General features: G+C 46.8%; 1 protein-coding gene across 2 annotated transcripts in view; it reads right to left on the reverse strand.

The window, feature by feature from the left end:
• LOC124556541 (set1/Ash2 histone methyltransferase complex subunit ASH2-like) overlaps positions 1-20599 on the reverse strand; it is a 206896-nt gene that overhangs the window by 171383 nt on the left and 14914 nt on the right. The window contains exon 1 of one of the 2 annotated variants that reach the window (XM_047130495.1): positions 1836-1961. The exons of the other annotated variant lie outside the window; for it this stretch is intronic. Within the exon in view, the coding sequence (XP_046986451.1) occupies positions 1836-1915 (80 nt within the window). The 5' untranslated portion in view covers positions 1916-1961. Of the gene's footprint in view, positions 1-1835; positions 1962-20599 lie in introns of those variants that run through there. 2 annotated transcript variants of the gene reach the window in all.

The following is a 20599-nucleotide window of genomic DNA, read 5'->3' on the forward strand; positions in this document are numbered from 1 at the left end:
ATCTGAATCCTTCAGTATGTAGCAATTTTCAACTACTTCAAGGAGATAAAAACTGTGTGTCAGAGCAAGACTCAAGCTCAGGACCTTTGCCTTTCGCAGGCAAGTGCTCTGCAAGTGCACTCCACTGCAGAGTGGAAACTTCATTTGGGATACTTCCACAAGGTCTACAATCAGCATGATTGCCAGGCCACCCCCTCCCCCCCCCCCAAACACACACACAGAACTGTAATTTGATAAGACTTGTAATCTACTGAAAGTCGCAACTGTAAAACAATAATCAAATAAAGACATGAATTGCTAGAGAGCTCCAAGGTCAAGACAGAAATTAGTCATGAGGATAGCTTACTGCATATTCTCTTCAACTGTCTGTTGGGCAGGTTTATTTGGAAATGGATGGGAACACACTGACAACAATGAACACACCAATACTCACTATATTGGTATTTCCTGTTTGTGTCTCATTCTTGGTAGTTGATATGGAAAAAGCAACACTTCAACCATCCCCTCTCAACAATGCAGTTATTACAATTAGTTTTATAAAAATTACATGAACCAAGTTCCTAACCAACATAAAAAAAATTGCTGCCTTGTCTCCCAAGAGGACATGTACAAAAGGCCACTTCATAAAATATCTTGGAGAATGGCTTAGTTGATCAACAGCAAGGACTTTGTAAACAGCAGTAGTTGGAACAAAACTGGAAATGATCATTTCGATAGCTGAAAGAACTTATACAAATCTATGTCAAATTTCAAGTTTTTACACCATTGAGTACTGTGGCAAGAACATTTACACTGAATGCCTCAGAGAATGGCCAAACATATCCCAAAAAAGTTAATTAAAAACTACCTGAAAGATAATGAAAAAATTATGAGTACTATTCCGAGCACAAAGAATTTTATTTCGAAATCTTGCTGTATTGTGTATTCAAATCGCTGTTTCACTTTTCTAAGATGACTTAAAGAATTTTATTAAAAGGTCTTAACCAACGCAAAAGTATTTACAACTTGTCTGTTCCAATAAGAATACTTTATCATTATATTATTTGTTTGTTACCATTTATGGAAAATTTCACAGTGATTCCACAAGTCACTAACATGAAGTACATATAATACATTGCTGGTCACTAAAATTGCCATACCACGAAGATGGCCTGTAGCAAACATAAGACTGTCTCACTTGGATACGCAAGCAATTAATATTTCAGTGCAACTGCACAAAGTGGGTACAAGCGGTGTCATCTACATTCTGTATATGAGATATTTCAGTCTTTGCATCAAACATCTAGGGGTGATAGATCACGTAATGGTGAATGTTTTTTGTTAGATACACAATGTTTGCTTATGCTTGCTGGAGAAGCTACGCTTTGGTAGCTGATGGTCCTGGGGTGATAAGATTCCACTAAGCTAGCAGTTTCTGCTAACTAGGTGTGCTGTATATCACCTACCACAGGAAAAATGGTGATTTTCAACACCACCACCTTAAGAAAGAGTGTCTCAAAGCAAAGAAAAATATTTGAGAAGTTAATTAAGAAGTTCAGTTTTGGTCATTCTATCACCTTTCACATGGAGCAGATGGCTGGATTATGTGTAACACACATTGCATACACATGCCACAAAGGGCCTAGGCCCTGTGCCTCTAGTGGCATAAACCACAATAAAAGAAACCTAGTTTCAACAGGCAGTGTCAGCAAACATTTTGTCTGTAATGTAGATCTATCACCTCTTAGAAGTTTCATGCAAAGACTTTGAAACACACTGAATAAGGAAAGATTACACAACTGGTTTCTCACTCAGAAGTTGAAGTCAAATATGTTAGTGCAAAGATCATGTTTTACCTCATGTAAGAAGGAGAAACATTTGCCTGTGCATGTCTGAATTTGGCAGCGGCAGGATTGCAGCCTATCAAAACAGTCATTTATAATTCCATAATGCTGTTGCTCACTTAGGTCAGGATCCTGTAACTGTCGTGAAAATATGTTATCAGCCACTATGACTGATGAACTTTGGCATGAAGTTAAAGCAGAATAGAATAATGTATTGCATCTGTCACCTAAGCCCAGTTCGACTCAATTCCCAGCCGGTTTAGAGCCACTGTTGCTGCCTGAAATGGCAACTATGTGTGCAAAATTTCACACCCTGCATACTTCCAAATCACATGTTTTCTTCCTTCTATACTGCACCTGCACAATGAGTAAAGTTTCACTATCATTCCTGGTGTTTAAATTTTAATGGCCAACAGAGTATTAAAAGGTATGGGCTTTTTGAGGAATTCAATAACATAATGCAGTAATCCACACAAACATGTTGTGCCATTATTTCATTCATCTTGGGTGCTTTATTTACTTAAATACATAACCTTCAGCACACAATGAAATGGTACTTCGCATACTGCAGTGCAGTTTTTCACTTGTCGAAAAACAAATTTTGAAGAATGATATTTTGAAAGCACTAAAGTGGCTGCTGGTGATATTTTACTTTGTTACAAGCTTTGGTCTAGAAAACGTGACACACACACACACACACACACACACACACACACACACACACACACACACACACACACACACACTTTTTCCCCCTCACTGTCCCCTTTTAAGGCAGTGTTTGAAAGATTACCATCATATGACACACTAAGCTCTTACAAATTCACCTACTGTGTTGTAATATTGTGTTTTTCTCATATTTCAACTGTCATATCATGTTCTATTTAGTCTCCACCATCAACAGTAATGTACCCTGTTGACATTTATGTTTGTATATTATTGAGATTCATGTTTTCAACATTGTTGCACAGTGCATTAGCAAGAGGAATCTCGAGAAAAGTTCGATAAACCAAGTTCTCTTCAAGAAATCTGTGAAGATGAACCCACGTTTTCTCTTGTTATTCGCAGAAACCACTTTCTTGGGTGTTGTAGGTTCAGATCTTCAAGTGAACTTGCAATCCTTAGAAATCCTGAAATTAAAACAGTATCAGTGAGGATAACTCAAGTTCGGGTGTTTAGTGTGCAGACAAACACTGCAACAGTCAAAATGCTGCCCCACTGTGAATAGCGTTCCTGGATACAGGATTGCAGTTTGCAAACAGCTTGAAACCGTTCTCACTGTTGTCAAGCTGTAGGAAGCTGTTTTGAATGGGTGTGTTGGCTGAAATGCAATGAGTTATGTAGCACAGAACCAAAGGTATCCAAGGTACTGTACTCTCCAATGGGTACTGCCTTCTCTGCAGCAAGCACAGGATGTATCACCACTCTTCCACTTGACTGTTAGTTGTGTGTCGATGGTACATCTCAAGAGTCCTGTACAAGAGAAGCAGACACCAAGAACATCCCTCACCCCAACGAACAAGTCTGAGGTGTTGTCTTCCATTTAAAATGAGCCAGTGAGACTCACTTCATCTGCTGGGAAGCCTGGTGCTATCCTTGTCACAGTAAACTGAACACAGAAGGGTAGGGGTTGTTAAACAGAGGATTTTCAATTATATAGCAAATAACAGTAACTCTTAGGGTAACTGCAGCAAGTGAAAGGACCCAAAAGGCACCTGCCACAAGTCGGAAGCCTCCAAAAAATGATGTATGAGATCCAACATCTGATATGCTAAAAGCAATGCCGAGCCATATGCCACACTCTCACTCTCATAATCAGTACGGGACAGTGTAGGGGCTCTGTAAAGCCGCAATTGTGTAATGTGGTCCGCTCCTCAGCTGGTGTTAGTTTGTTGGTTGGTTGGTTGATTGGGGTTGAAGGGACCAGACAGCAAGGTCATCAGTCCCTTATTTCAAAGGTGGTCCATTTGGACAGATTTACATCTCAGAAGAGTCACAACGATAAAAGGTAAACGGCTAAAAAAAAAACACGTAAAAGTGCAGTCGCGTTGCCAATGGTGAAAACAAAAGGAGGGAAGTCAGCAAGTTGGCAACCCCAAGGCTATGCTAGATGCAGGAAATAACCCATCTCTGATGCATTACAGGCAAGACCAGCTGCTATTCAAAAGCATTCAATGCCTAGAATGTAAAAGTGCATATTGTAAAAGGAGACTAACCAAATGTAAAAAGCGATAAAAACAGAGTAAAAGGGAGAGAAAAGAGGATCTTGGCCAGGGACGGGAGTCAGGAATCTCCAAACACACCTTACAGTGGGAGACACCCCAACCCTCACTGCCCTGTCCCTACTTCAGAGGGAGATTAAAAACCTTAGAACTGAAAATAAAAACCACTTTGACAGAGGAAACTGAGAACCAGTTCAACCATCCGGGAATCATCTGCCAATATCAAAGATAAAGTGTGGGGAAGTCCGTACTTAGTACGCAGAGTCAAAAGAAGGGGGTATTCCACCAAAATGTGGGCTACTGACTGGAGGCTTCACAACCACAAAGTGGGGGTGGCTCGTTACGCAAAAGAAAGCCATGGGTCAGCCTGGTATGGCCAATGCGGAGACGACAAAGGGTGGGCGAGTCTTTTTGAGAGAGGCGGAAAGAAGAACGCCAGGGGACAGGTGTCACCTTAAGCGCAAGAAGTTTATTAAACAGGGAGGTACCCTCCCAAGAGTTGGCCCATGATTGTGCGAAGTGGGATTTGATATGAAGCTGTAAATCCGCCGCAGGAGGGGGTTACAGAGAAGGGGGAGGTAAGTGACTGCACGCCCAGCCAAACAATCAGCAAGCTCATTACCTGGGATACCCACATGGCCAGGGACCCAAAGGAAGTCAATGGAACAGGCGGCATGGTGAAGATCAGCGAGATGGTCATGGATGGCCGAAATCAAGGGATGGCGGGAAGAACACCAATCAATAGCCTGAAGGCCACTCATTGAGTCCGTACATAACAAAATGCGGTTGAGTTGAGACTGGTTAATAAAGATAAGGGCCTGGGAAATTGCCATCAATTCCACAGTAAACACCCCATATGCAGTTGGTAGGAGATGATTTTCCATGCCAGCAGAGGACGTGAAGGCATATCCCATATGATCAGCAGATTTATAGCTATCAGTGTAAAGAACAACAGCATCCCAAAAACTCCTATAAAAGTTGGCAGAAAAGACAACGAAACACTATTGGGGGAATGAAATCTTTTGGACCTCAGCGGAGAGTCATCCGAATCCGGGGCTGAGGAACTAACCAAGGGGGGTGTTGGGGAGGGAACATGGGAGACAGGGCAAAGAAAGAAGTTGAAAATCATGGTGAAAAGCCGCAAGGCGGAGCCCAACCAGTAAACCCGCCCAAGGGCGGGAATCAGGTGGCTGACATCCTTGGTCTGGGAATAGGAAGGATGAGTGGGAGAGGAACAAACAGTGATTGCATAAAACCAGAAGCGGGAACCGCCGAACAGAAAGGGGGGGGGGGGGGGGGGGGAGATCCCAGCTTCAACCAGGAGACTATCAACAGGGCTAGTAGGGAAGGAACCAGTGGCCAAACGGATACCACGACAGTGGACTGGATCCAGCAGGCGCAGTGTGGAAGGAGCAGCCGAACCATAAACTTGACAACCATAGTCCAAGCGAGACAGCACTAAAGCCCAATAAAAGCGGAGAAGAGTGGAATGATCTGCAACCCAACAGGTGTGGGCAAGGAAGCGAAGGACACAAGCTTCCTGACAGATTAAAACTGTGTGCCGGACCGAGACTCCAACTCGGGACCTTTGCCTTTCACGGGAAAGTGCTTCTTTCAGGAGTGCTAGTTCTGCAGGGATCGCAGGAAAGCTTCTGTAAAGTTCGGAAGGTAGGAGACGAGATACTGGAAGAAGTAAAGCTGTGAGGACGGGGTGTGAGTCGTGCTTGGGTAGCTCAGTTGGTAGAGCACTTGCCCACGAAAGGGAAAGGTCCCGAGTTCGAGTCTCAGTCTGGCACACAGTTTTAAGCTGCCAGGAAGTTTCATATCAGCGCACACTCCGCTGCCAAGTGAAAATCTCATTCTGGAAGGACACTGAGTTTACAGAAACACCCTATCTTCAGAAATCTGATATGAGGCAGCCAAGTGAGCTGGTTGTCGAAAAGAAGACACAGGAAATGAAATTGTGGGACCACAGGTAAACATTGTGCATGGAGGTAGAGCTCCAGATTGGGGAGGAACGTAGTATGGTGACAGAAGTGGACCACCCGCGATTTTAAAGGGGAGAACAAACCCGTGTGGAAAGGTCCATGCAGAGGCACACCATATAGCACCCTGAATTGCTGCTCTGCAGACGCCATCAAAGAGGAACTAACCCAAATGCAGAAATCATCCACATACAGAGCAGGGGTGACCAAAGGACTGACGGAGGCCACAAGTCCACCTATAGCAATGCGGGAAAGAAGTACACTCAATACGGAATCCTGTGGGATGCCACTCTCCTGAGCCTGTGGAGAACTAAAGACAGTACCAATCGAACAGTAACTGGTGGATAAATATCAGGAGTGGGCCCTGAAGACCCCACTCATGAAGTGTAATTAAGATATGATGGCACCAAGCCATGTCATAGGCCTTGAAAGGGTCGAAAAATACTGCAATCAAATGGCAGCGCTGGGAAAAAGCCTGCTGAAGTGCAAATTCCACGCAAAGTAAATGATCGAAACTTCCTGGCAGATTAAAAATGTGTGCTGGACCGAGACTCAAACTCAGGACCTTTGCCTTTCGCAGGAAAGTGATCTATCATCTGAGCTACCCAAGAACAGCGAGTTTGAATCTCGGTCCGGCACAGAGTTTTAATCTGCCAGCAAGTTTCATATCAGCACACACTCCACTGCAGAGTGAAAATCTCATTCTGGAAACATCCCCCAGGCTGTGGCTTAGCCATGTCTCCGCAATATTCTTTCTTTCAGGAGTGATAGTTCTGCATGGTTTGCACGAGAGCTTCTGTAAAGTTTGGAAGGTAGGAGACAAGATACTGGCAGAAGTAAAGCTGTGAGGATGGGGTGCGAGTTGTGCTTGGGTAGCTCAGATGGTAGAGCACTTGCTTGCAAAAGGCAGAGGTCCCAAGTTTGAGCCTCGGTCCAGCACACAGTTTTAATCTGCCAGGAAGTTTCATATCAGCGCACACTCCGCTGCAGAGTGAAAATCTCATTCTGAAAGTAAATGATCGATCGGAGACCATCCCTCTCGGAAGCCACACTGGTAAGGGGATAATAGTTTCCAAGATTTGAGGACCCAATTGAGCCAACGGGCTACCATCCATTCAAGTAACTTGCAAACAACGTTTGTCAGACTAATTGGAAGATAGCTTTTGACAAACAGGGGGTTCTTACCAGTCTTAATGAGAGGAACCAGGATGCTATCCCTCCATTGAGAAGGGAAGTCACCCTGGAGCCAAATACGGTTAATCACCCACAGAAGATGATGTTGATGTTGTTGTTGTTGTTGTTGTTGTGGAGCACTGAGATGTTGAATCAATTGGTTATGAATGGAGTCTGGGCCAGAGGCCATATCATGAGAAGAAGAAAGTGCAGAGTAAAACGAAATAAGGGATTTCAACTCCACAAGGTGACGGTAATATCCATTACAATTCCATTGGATAACCACAGAAGGAGTCAAATGGGGGTGAACAGACTAAAGCCAGTCATGCCACCGGGTCACTATCAGTCACCGACAAGGAGAGGTGACATCCATGAACAGCAGGTCAGAGGCAGGTTGCGAAGGTGGGGACGGGACCTCTGGCGACACCAGAGGCTCCTTGTCCCGGGACTTATGTTTCTTCTTCTTTTCTATTTGAGACAGAGGAGGTCTGTGCTGCAAAAGGGAGCCAGCTGCAGCAAGATCTGAAATAGAAAGAGAGCGGGCGACCTTGGGGCCCACAAACCGCGGTTCTCATGGTCGTTTTGTGGCAGCAGACCTTTGGCCTGGAAGGTGCCGGGAAGATGGGGTCCCAGGAGGGGCGCCCTTGACTGGCAGATGCCGAAGAAATGGGACACTTCTCCGGCTGGGGAGGGGGGCCCGCCCCAAAAGGGGAGGGTGTGGGGACCGCAGGGGAGGGGTGGAGGACAGGGGTTCGGGACTGGGGTAAGGAAGGGGGAGGAAAGGGTTAAGATGTAACTAAAGCATAGCTAGAAGTCACTGACACAGGACGAGCCTCAGTTAGGCTAGACGATCAAGGTACTTATACTCCCGTATTTTCTTTTCCTGCTTATAAGCCGTGGAATCCTGTGAACGTGGAGAATGATTGCCATGACAATTAACACACACAGAAGGGGGAACACAGGAACTCCCCTCATGGAGTGGACGTCCGCAATCACCACAGTGGGAAGATGTGTCCAAAATGCAAACACTTAAACATCTCATAGGTGGTGGGATGTACGGCTTCACATCATATCGATACACCATAATCTTGACCTCAGGGAGGGTACCCCTACGAAGGCCAGGATAAAGGCACCAGTATGAATGTGATTGTCCTTCGGGCCCTTCTGAACATGCCGAACAACGTGCACACCCTGCCTTCATAGATTGTCAATAAGATCCTCATCAGTTAGAAGGATGAGGTCTCTGTGAAAAATTACACCTTGAACCATATTCAAAGACTGTTGCAGGCGGGTGAGGGAGGGGAGGGGGGGGGGGCGGCGGCAATGGACACAGGAATTGTGCCAAGATGGTCACAGGCACGAAGGGCTGCAGACTCGGCAGCTGGAGCAGTTTTGATCAACAATGAACCCAACCACATCTTGCTCAGATAGTCCACTTTGCCAAACTTGTCTTCAATGTGTTCTACAAAAAATAAAGGTTCGGTATTGGTGAAAGTATCCCGATCAATCCTGGTGCAAACCAGACAGCAGGGAAAAGGTTTCACCCCTGGCTGACGAGCCCGACACTCTTCACAGGGGGGTAGTCATGGAAGGGAAAACCGAAGGGGCAGAAGAAGCAACCATAAAAGAATCAGTTCCATTCAAAGAGACAGCCATAGAAGAACGGCCAGAGTTCTGGAGTCGTATGCATTTCATTCGCATAGCGTCCGCCGTTATACCACCCACTCCGATCAGGGGCTCTCCCCACAGGCGCCACCCAGTCACATCAAGGGCCACCTGGCACAGCGGCCATTGTCGGGAGTTCCAATGCTCCAGGATGACAACCAACCACTACTAGGTTTACATGAGGTGGTCACAGCTCAGGTATCAAAAGTGTGATCCCTGTGTTTTCACAGGGGCTCAACCATAAGGGTACATAGCCACCCCACCACACGGGCTGCCTACCATGCTGGCTACGTACCCTAGCATCAGACAACGACGTGAAGGAAAAGATGGAAGGAACTAGGAGGGTACACACTGGAGACACTAGGTAATGTGCTCTTCCCCAAATGGCTCACACTAAGGAATAGAAATTTAGTAATGGAGATCAAACTCCAGAAGGGGACCAGAGGATGCCAAAAGGATGAGGTAATTACTCAACAAAACCAAATCACAAAGCCAACATAACCAGGAGGATAGCAGGGCCAACATAAACAAGGACACCAAGAGGGGGAGAGGAGAGGGCAGAGGGGAAGGAGCAAGAACAGGAATGGAGGGGAAGGGAAAGGAAATGCAGCCCGGGAAAGAAGGAAAAGGAAGGAAGGCTGCAATAGCTCAGGGCCCCGTGCTTGCCACGCATGTACTCACAAAAGGACCGTGAACCCCCTGGGGGGAGACGGTGTTAGTGATGCAGCAGAGAGTAGTAATGTGTCGTCAGCATGTTCACTTACATTGGCGAAGATGGGGAAGCCACGTCAACCAAGCATGGAAGACCAGTGCCAAAAAGCAGTAAGACTCCTCAAGATTGAGCAGCTGGTTGTCGTGGTAGAGTTCTGGGTGTGGATGGACAACATGATGGCAACAGAAGTGCATGACAAACAGCTTAGTGGCTGAAATCTGGAAGCCATGGGTGAGAGCCAAGGACTGCACCTTTCATACGACACCCTGCAGTCAGCATTCGGCAACACACACAGTAAATGCAAAAATGATCAGCATACACGAAGGGTAATGAGCCATTCTCTTCAATATGTGGGGTGCTGCGAGAAGCATCAACTTGAGCCCGGAATGTAGGGTGCGACAAGAGGTTACTGACAAAAATCTGGAGCAGGCCACAGAGACCCCACTCGTGTGGGGTTAGGAGGAAGTGAAGGCACCATGTGATGTCATACGCCTTTTGCAAGTCGATGAAGACAGTAATAATGTGTTGACACTGGGCAAAAGCTGACAAGAGAGCACACTCCAGGCAGACCAAATCGTCAAGCAGTAGAATGGCCTTAATGACAAAAGCCTTGAGATGGAGTCAAAGGACTTTGAGACTCAAGGTACCAACACACTCATTGGCTCACCATACGTTCAAGCAACTTGCACGGAACACTGGTGAGACTAAATGAGGGATATCCGTCCATCTCAAGGGGGTGTTTATCAAGTTTCAGCATGGGGGTGATCACACATACTCACCAATGAGATGGGAATTTATCTTCACTCCAGATACGGTTGAAAATGGAAAAGATGTGACGCTGGCAGTCCACTGATAAGTGTTTGAGCATTTGGCTGTGGATGTGGTCTGGCCCTGGAGCTATGTCAGGGCAAACTGCTAGGGCACTGAGGATTCCCACTCACTGAATGGAGCATTATATGCCTCCAGGTGATATGTGATGGAAGGTAAGTGAACTGCTCCACCTGCTGTTTGAGGGCATGAAATGCAGGCTGATGATTCTCAGACACAGAGGTTCAAGCATAATGCAGATCAAAACATTCGGCAGCAATATCCACGTCAGTGGCGACAACACCATTTAGGGAGACACTTGTGGAGGATTGATGTCCATACAGGTTTCATATCTTTGCCCAAATCTACAAAGGGGTAGTACGTGGTCCAATGGTAGTAACCTACCATTCCCAGCATTCTCGCTTCTATCATTTTAGTAGATGGTGGACCCAGACATGGAGCCATTTAAAGGCAATCAATGCTCCATCAATAGATGTTGCTTACGGCATTGGAGAGCCCATCTGCAATCTCTAATGGCCACAGCTATTTCTTAAGTCTATCAAGGTACCCCAGTAAGTGTTGATGAGTGGCCATCTGGTTGAATGTCCAGAGAAGTGAGGGGGAGAGAGAGAGAGAGAGAGAGAGAGAGAGAGAGAGAGAGAGAGAGAGAGAGAGAGAGAGAGAGAGAGAGGACGATCAGAAAATGATCGGTCACACAGGTCATCATGGTCTCTCCAATGCATGGAGTGAAGACCAGAGCTGTAAACGGAAAGATCAATCATCTACATCTACATGGATACTCTGCAAATCACATTTAAGTGCCTGGCAGAGGGATCATCGAACCAACTTCACAAAGAAAAGAACAAATATCTGTATCTTTCCAGACGAACTCTGATTTCCCTTATTTTATCATGGTAATCATTTCTTCCTATGTAGGTCGGTGTCAATAAAATATTTTCGCAATTGGAGGAGAAAGTTGGTGACACGAATTTTGTCAGAAGATTCATCTGCAACAAAAATCGTCTTTGTTTTAATAATGTCCATCCAAAATCCTGTATCATTTCAGTGACACTCTCCCCCCTATTTCACAATAATACAAAACATGCTGCCCTTCTTTGAACTATTTCAATGTACACTGCCAACCCTATCAGATGAGGATCCCACACCGCACAGCAGTATTCTAAAAGAGGACAAACAAGCATAGTGTAGGCAGTCTTCTTAGTAGATCTGTTACATTTTCTACATGTCCTACCATTAAAACGCAGTCTCTGGTTGCCTTCCCCACAACATTTCCCGTGTGTTCCTTCCAATTTAAGTTGATCATAATTGTAATTCCAAGGTATTTATTGGAATTTATGGCCTTTAGGTGTGACTGAGGTTCAGCAGATCCCTTTTAGCACTTGTTGATGACCTCACACTTTTCGTTATTTTGGGTCAATTGCCAATTTTTGCACCATTTAGATATCTTTTCTAAATTGTTTTGCAATTTGTTTTGATTTTCTAAAGAGTTTGCTAGACAATAAACAACAGCATCATCAGCAAACCATCTAAGACGGCTTCACAGATTGTCTCCTAAATCATTTATATAGATAAGGAACAGCAAAGGGCCTATAACACTACCTTGGGGAATGCCAGAAATCACTTCAGTTTTACTCGATGACTTTCCGTCAATTACTACAAACTGTGACCCCTCTGACACGAAATCACAAATCCGGTCACATAACTGAGATGTACTACTCAAGCACACAATTTCACTACAAGCTGCTTGTGTGGTACAGTGTCAAAAGCCTTCCGGTAATCCAAGAATACAGAATCAATTTGAAATCCCATGTCAATAGCTCTGAACATATCATGCGAGTAAAGAGCCAGTTGCATTTTGCAAGAACGATGTTGACTGTGTATGAATAGACCATTTTCTTCAAGGCAATTCATAATGTTCAAACACAAAACATATTCCAAAATTCAGTGCATATCAACATTAATGTTATGGGTCTGTAATTTAGTGGATTACTCCTACTACCTTTCCTGAATATTGATATGACCTCTGCAACTTTCCAGTCTTTGGGTACAGATCTTTCGTCGATGAACGGTTGTGCATGATTGTTAAGTACAGAACTAATGCATCAGTGTACTCTGAAAGGAATCTAATAGGTATAAAATCTGGACTAGAAGACTTGCTTTTATTAAGTGATTTAAGTTCCTTCACTACTCTGAGGATATCTACTTCTACGTTACTCATGTTGGCAGCTGTTCTTAATTCAAATTCTGGAATATTTACTTCATCTTCTTTTGTAAAGGCATTTCGGAAGGCTGTGTTTAGTAACTCTGCTTTGGCTGAAGCCATACTGAAGTGTAGACTTTCTTTGAATAACCCTAAAACTGCCATAGCGGGACTGGATGGCCTGTAAAAACATCCAACAATTAACTTGATTTCACCTAGACACACATCCAGACAACTTCATTGTCACACTCAACTTTGACACAAACAGAGAAAATACAGTGACAGGGGAAAAAAAAAAAATCACATAAAAATAATTAGTGTAGAGTAATGAAATTTCAAGAATACATTCATCTAGGTAACATATTTAAGTGATTAACACTGCAAGATCACAGGTTAATGTAAGTGCAAGATAAGCTAATGCAAATGTGAAATGCCAGTACATTGACAACCAGTGTAACTGACAGAATGCTGAATGCAAGCATACAACCATGCATGCATTGTGCTGTACAGGTACAAGATGTCAGTTTGTGGGATGGAACTCCCTGCCTGTTGCACTTGATCAGTCACTATATGGATGGTTAATTCTGTTTGTGGATGACACTGAAGTTGTTGTCCAATGATGTCCCAAATGGGCTCAAATGGGGACAGATGTAGTAATCGACCAGGCCAGGGTAACATGTCGACACCATGTAGAGCATGTTGGGTTACAATAGCAGTATGTCAGTGGGTGTTATATCCTGCTGGAAAACACCCCCTGCAATGCTGTTCATGAATGGCAGCACAACAGGCCGAATCACCAGACTGACATACAAATTTGCACTTAAGTAGCTTGGGATACCGCAAGAGTGCTCCTGCTGTCATATGAAATTGCACTCGAGACTATATAACTTCAGGTGTCTAGCACACATACGAGTTAACTGCCAGCACTCAACTGGCCACCTCCTAACCAACACATGCCCTCATTGGCACTGAGGCAGAACCAGCTTTCATCAGAAAAAACAACAGACCTCCACACTTCTCTCCAATGAACTCTCACTTGACACCACTGAAACACAGTGAGGTGTTGATAATGGCATCTTTGTCACCTTAAACATGTCCAGTCTCAAAAGATAAATAACGCTCACAACCATTTCAGTGTGTATGTAAAGTAAACCTGATTTGCTTCCTCATATTGATGGCACTAGTGCCACTCTTATGCAGGTGGTGAGAAATTCTAATAAACATTATTTTTCAAATGTAGAAACACCCCTGGCAACTACCATTTATGTCGCGCAACTCTTTCCTGGTGCTGCGATTTTTTTCCATCAGTGTATTTTCGTCTAGTGCAATGAACATGATCCCCTCCTATGACGTCTAATCTGTCTTTCCAATATTTATTCCATAACCCACTAAATATTTCACAACTTTCTACTTCAGGTTTCAACCAGCTCTCAGTTTCAAGAATAATTTGTATGTGACAAAATTCCTGGGGAGCAGTAAATTTGTTATTAATACTTCGACAATTTACTGATACAATTTTAACAGCCGATGCATCTACTCTGAATGTGGACTGATTTCGTTTGTGTGTGTGTGTGTGTGTGTGTGTGTGTGTGTGTGTGTGTGTGTGTGTGTGTGTGTGTCAACTGGCATATATTCCTATGCATACCCCAAATTACCACCTAGCCTACAAAACCACCATGTGCCCTCTGCAAGTACTCTGCTACCCAATCTGCTGCTTCCTTTGTATGGAGCATCCCTGACCTATGAAGATAAGACCTTCAATTTTCCACCTGATAATGTAGATCAAGAAATCTGCAGCCAAGACTGTTACAGACAACATGGTCTTTTTTTGTATGACCATCCTTTTGACTGGCGGTTTCGGGGACCACGGCCATTCACTATTGTAAGAAAATTAAACACCTACAGCTGTCCTTATGATTGGTTGGTTGAATGGTTGGTTGGATTGTAGAAGGGACCAAACTATGCGGCCATCAGCCCTCCGACTTTGGAATAGCTAAAACCGATAAAACCTCACTCTATAAGAGTGATCTACAATGGCCATAAAAATACAAATTATTGACAGAGAAGGGTGGAAGAAGAGAGGAGGGAAAGAAAGTGACTAATGACAGGGGTATGAAGGATGAAGCACAGGTAGGCAAGATAGACACTCAAGATAAAACTGACCCCATAAAGAAAGGAGGGGGAAGGCAGAGGACGGGGGTGAACCAACAAGCCCAGTCAAAGCCAGTCCAATTGGGGCAAAGGGAGGAGCAAGAGAGCCTGCCATCCCCTTCACCCACCGATAAGGTTGAAGGTCCCACCCTTAAATGAAGTGATAAAAACCACCATCATGAAGAAATCTTAGAACTAGATCAGCCGCTGAAGCACTGTCGGCTAACGTCAGGATTAGCAAGTCAGGAAAGCTGAAAGTCTGTCGCAGGGCGGCAAAGTCGGGACAGTCCAGTAAGAGGTGAACCACAATCAACATTGATCCACAATGACAGAGGGGGGTCCTCACAATGGAGGAGATAACCATGAGTCAGCCAACTATGGCCCACGCAGAGCTGGTAAAGGATGACAGAGGCTTTACGAGAGGCCCATAAGGAGCACTGCCACATAGTTGTAGAATCCTTTATTGCCCTGAGCTTGCATGGCGAAGAAAGAGTGTGCCATTCTGGATTCCAAAGTACCAAAATGTGACAACGTAATGCCAAGCAAAGGTCTATTTCCGGAATGCCAATAGCAAGAGATGGCCCGTTAGTAGCCAATTTAGCCAGTCGATCGGCAAGTTCATTGCCGAGGATCCCAACATGGCCTGGGGTCCAAATGAAAACAACAGAGCATCCACGTTGATCAAGGAGAGAAAGGGAGTCCTGGACAGCTATGACCAATGGGTGGCAAGGGAAGCACTGGCCGATAGCTTGCAAACTGCTCAAGGAGTCACTACAGATAGTGAAGGACAGCCCTGAGCAGAAGCGGACATGGTCCAGTACGTGCAAGATGGCTACCAATTCTGCAGTAAAAACACTACAGCCATCTGGCAATGAACGAAGTTCCGCGTGTCTCACATATTTGTTAGCATAACCAGTGTGACAAGCAGCAATGGAACCATCAGTATAAATCACTTCGGAACCCTGAAATGAACTGAGGAGACAGTAGAATTGGTGGCAAAGTAGAATTCGTGGCGAATAGCCTCCGAGGGACGGAGTCCTTTGAATTGATGGAGAGATCAAGACATAGATGTGGCCGAGAGACGCACCACGGAGGGGTATGTGCGTGAGCGGAGAACAGAGGCAGTAAATGGAAGTGCTGGAGCTCAGGAAAGAGTGACTGAATGCAGGCAGCCATGGTAAGCCCACATTGTGGCCGCCTTCGAGGGAAGTTGATCTCCATGTCTGGATAAAGGAGACCATATTTAGGGTGCTTTGGGGTGCAGCGAATGCAGAGCGCATAAGATATCAGCTGTTGTTGGCTCAAAACTCGCAGCGATGGAATCCCCACCTCTGCGAGAAGGTAAATCATGGGGATAGTCTGGAAGGCACCAGTCGCAAGTCGTACCCCACGATGGTGGATGGGGTCTAGTATCTGCAATGTCGAAGGTGACACAGAACCATAGACAGGACACCTGTAGTCTAAACGAGACTGGGCCAGCGCTTTGTGCAATCGCAGGATAATAGAACGGTCTGCACCACAGGTGGTATTGCACAGACATCTAAGAACATGAGCCATGTCAACCGGGCATCGAAGAACAGACCCAAGAAGCGATGGATGTCCACCACCTCAAGGGATTGGCCATTGAGGAACAGGTCCAGATGGGAATGGACTGAACGGCCATGGCAGAAATGCATGACACACAACTTGGCCACTGATAACTGAAAGCCATGGGAGAGAGTCCAACATTGTGCCAAGTAGATTGCCCCCTATAGATAGCATTCTGCAGCACCCATGATGGAGGAAGCAATGTAGATATAAAAATCATCAGCAATCGAAGAGGGGAACACTGTCGGAGCAGCATCTGCCACCAGTCCATTAATGGCGACGAGAAAGAGAGGAATGCCCTGCACAGAACCCTGTGGAACCCCATTTTCTTGCCAAGTGGAAGTGCTGTACGAGGAACCAACTTGGACCTGGAAAGAGCGACAAGAAAGAAAGTTACGGATAAAAACTGGCAGAGCATGACAAAGGCCCCATTCATGAAGCATGGTGAGGATGTGGTGGTGCCAGGTGGTTGGTTGGTTGTTTTGTGGGATTAAAGGGACCAGACTGCTACGGTCATCGGACCCTTTTTCCAAGTACGAAAAACACCCACAGAGAATAAAAACGAGTAACAGAATAGAGCACAGATGACACAGAACAAGAGAAACTGAGACAAAGACCAGACAAAACGAACTAAAATCACACAGAGTGTGACGGTGGTTGGCCGACCATAGAAATAAAAAAGGAAAAGCCAACCACTTAAAACACATTAAAAAATCAGTTTAAAACCGGAGGCCAAAGGCCAGAATCAACACAAAACAAGAAGATAAAACAGAAACACTTAGATTAAATGATAAAAAACCCCTGCCCGAATAAAACGTAAAACTAAGTCAGCCGTAGCAGAGTCATCTGTTAAAAGGGCAGGGAGCGAGTCAGGCAGTGCGAACGACTGCCTGAGCACAGCTAAAAGCGGACACTCCAATAAAATATGGACCACAGATAAAACGGAGCCGCAGCGACATAGAGGTGGGTCCTCATGGCGCAATAAGTGGCCGTGTGTCAGCCGAGTGTGCCCAATGCACAGCTGGCAGAGGACAACAGAGTCCTGGCGGGAGACCCGCATGGACGACCGCCACACAGTCGTCGTCGCCTTGATTGGACGGAGTTTGTTGGGCGTGGGCAGATTGCGCCATTCAGCGTCCCAAACCGGAAGAACTTCATGGCGTAAGACTGCCCGCAAATCAGTCTCCGGGAGGCCAATCCTAAGAGATGATTTACTAGTGGCCTCTTTCGCCAGGCGGTCAACATTCTCATTGCCAGGTATCCCAACATGGCCTGGGGTCCACACGAAGACCACAGAGCGGCCGCAACGCCCAAGAGTATGCAGGGACTCATGGATAGCCATCACCAGACGAGAACGAGGAAAACACTGGTCGAGAGCTCGTAAACCGCTCAGGGAATTGCTACAGATAACGAAGGACTCTCCTGAGCAGGAATGGATATACTCTAGGGCTCGAAAGATGGCGACCAGCTCAGCAGTGTAAACGCTGCAGCCAGCCGGCAAGGAACGTTGTTCGGAATGGTCCCCTAGAGTTAGCGCATAACCGACTCTACCAACGACCATCGAGCCGTCGGTGTAAACAACTCCAGAGCCCTGATACGTGGCCAGGATGGAATAAAAGTGGCATCTGAAGGCCTCCGGAGGGACTGAGTCCTTCGGGCCCTGTGCCAAATCGAGCCGAAGGCAAGGGCGAGGCACACACCATGGGGGCTTGCGCAGAGGTGCCCGGAAAGGAGGTGGAACTGGGCCCCGACCAGGGCCGACGTTCTGGCAGATGGACGACTGACTGCGGGAACAGGACACGGTCATTTGGATGCCTGGGCAAGCTAAAAACATGGGCAGCATAAGCAGCCAGTAATTGTTGGCGTCGTAACCGCAGTGGAGGGACACCTGCCTCCACTAGTATGCTGTCCACAGGGCTGGTGCGGAAAGCACCAGTGGCAAGGCGTATCCCGCTGTGGAGAATGGGGTCCAGCACCCGCAACGCAGATGGGGATGCTGTGCCATAAGCCAGGCTCCCAAAATCCAGACGGGACTGGATTAACGCCTGGTCGAGCCGCAACAGGGTAGATCGGTCGGCGCCCCAGCGGGTGTGGCTCAAGCATCTCGGAGCGTTTAGATGCCACCAACACACCTGTTTAAGCTGCCGGATATGAGGCAGCCAAGTCAACCGGGCATCGAAAACCACCCCTAAAAACCTGTGTGATTCCACCACTGAAAGAAGTTCGCCGGCAAGAGAAAGCCGCGGCTCCGGGTGGACAGTACGTCGCCGGCAGAAATGCATAACGCAGGTCTTGGCTGCCGAAAACTGGAACCCATGAGCTACAGCCCAAGACTGCGCCTTGCAGATAGCGCCCTGTAGCTGACGTTCAACAGCTGCAATGCCAGTAGAGCCGTAGTAAAGGCAGAAGTCGTCAGCATACAGGGAAGCGGAGACAGAATTTCCAACGGCCGCAGCGAGCCCGTTAATGGCTATTAAAAACAGGCAGACACTTAAAACAGAACCCTGTGGCACACCGGTCTCCTGGATGTGGGAGGAACTATATGAGGCAGCGACTTGCATGCGGAAGGTACGATACGACAGAAAATTCCTGATAAAGATCGGCAGAGGGCCCCGAAGACCCCATCCATGAAGCGTGGAAAGGATGTGATGACGCCATGTCGTATCATACGCCTTCCGCATGTCGAAAAAGACAGCGACCAGGTGCTGACGGCGGGCAAGGCAGTACGGATGGCCGACTCCAGGCTCACCAGATTGTCGGCGGCAGAGCGGCCTTTACGGAACCCACCCTGAGACGGAGCCAGAAGGCCCCGAGACTCCAGTACCCAATTCAAGCGCCGGCTCACCATCCGTTCGAGAAGCTTGCAAAGAACGTTGGTGAGGCTAATGGGGCGGTAGCTGTCCACCTCCAAAGGGCTCTTGCCCGGTTTCAAAACGGGGATGACAATGTTCTCCCGCCATTGCGACGGAAACTCACCCCCGACCCAGAGACGGTTGTACAGGTCGAGGAGGCGTCACTTGCAGTCCACTGAAAGGTGTTCCAGCATCTGACAGTGGATGCTATCTGGCCCGGGAGCGGTATCAGGGCAAGCGGCAAGGGCACTGCGAAATTCCCACTCACTATAATGGAGCATTGTAGGATTCAGAAGTGTGGGTGTGAAAAGAAAGGCTCCGACGTTCCATTCGCTCTTTAATGGAGCGGAAGGCCTGGGGGTAATTCGCAGAAGTGGAACTCATAGCAAAATGCTCTGCTACGCAGTTTGCAATGACGTCGGAGTCAGTACAAACTGCTCCATTCAGTGAGAGCACAGAGACGCCGACAGGGGTCCGATAGCCATAGACGCGTCGAATCTTGGCCCAGACCTGCGATGGAGTGACATGGATGCCAATGGTGGACACATACCGCTCCCAGCACTCCTTCTTGCCTTGGCGGATAAGGAGGCGGGCCCGCGCACGCAGCCGTTTGAAGGCGATAAGGTGGTCTATGGAGGGATGTCGCTTGTGACGCTGGAGCGCCCGCCGGCGAACTTTAATCGCTTCAGCGATCTCAGGCGACCACCAAGGCACAGCCCTCCGCCGAGGAGACCCAGAAGAACGGGGAATGGCAGATCCGGCAGCAGTAACGACGCCGATGGTGACCGATTGAACCACCGCATCAATGTCATCATTAGAGAGAGGCTCAACAGCGACAGTGGAGGAGAACAAGTCGCAGTCAGCCTTATTCATAGCCCATCTGCTAGGGCGCCCAGAAGAGTGACGCTGTGGTCGTGACAGAAAGACCGGAAAGTGGTCACTACCACACAGGTCGTCATGCACACTCCATTGGACAGACGGTAAGAGGCTAGGGCTACAGATTGAAAGGTCAATGGCGGAGTATGTGCCATGCGCCACACTGAAGTGTGTGAAGGCACCATCATTTAAAATCAAGAGATCGAGCTGCGACAATAAATGCTCAACGGTGGCGCCTCGACCTGTTGCCATGGACCCACCCCACAGAGGGTTATGGGCGTTTAAGTCGCCCAATAGCAAGAAAGGTGGCGGCAATTGGGCTATCAGCGCAGCCAGGACATGCTGCGAGACATCACCATTCGGTAACAGCCTGTGGCGTCCACACCCGAACAGCGACAGCCTCTAAAGGTGTTTGGAGAGGGACAGACTCGCTGTGCAGAGTGTGAAGGACATATATGCAGACGCCACCAGAGACCCTTTCATAAGCCGCCCGGTTCTTATAATAACCCCGATAGCCACGGAGCG

This window comes from Schistocerca americana, chromosome X (assembly GCF_021461395.2).
Source record: "Schistocerca americana isolate TAMUIC-IGC-003095 chromosome X, iqSchAmer2.1, whole genome shotgun sequence".
Lineage (NCBI taxonomy): Eukaryota > Metazoa > Arthropoda > Insecta > Orthoptera > Acrididae > Schistocerca > Schistocerca americana.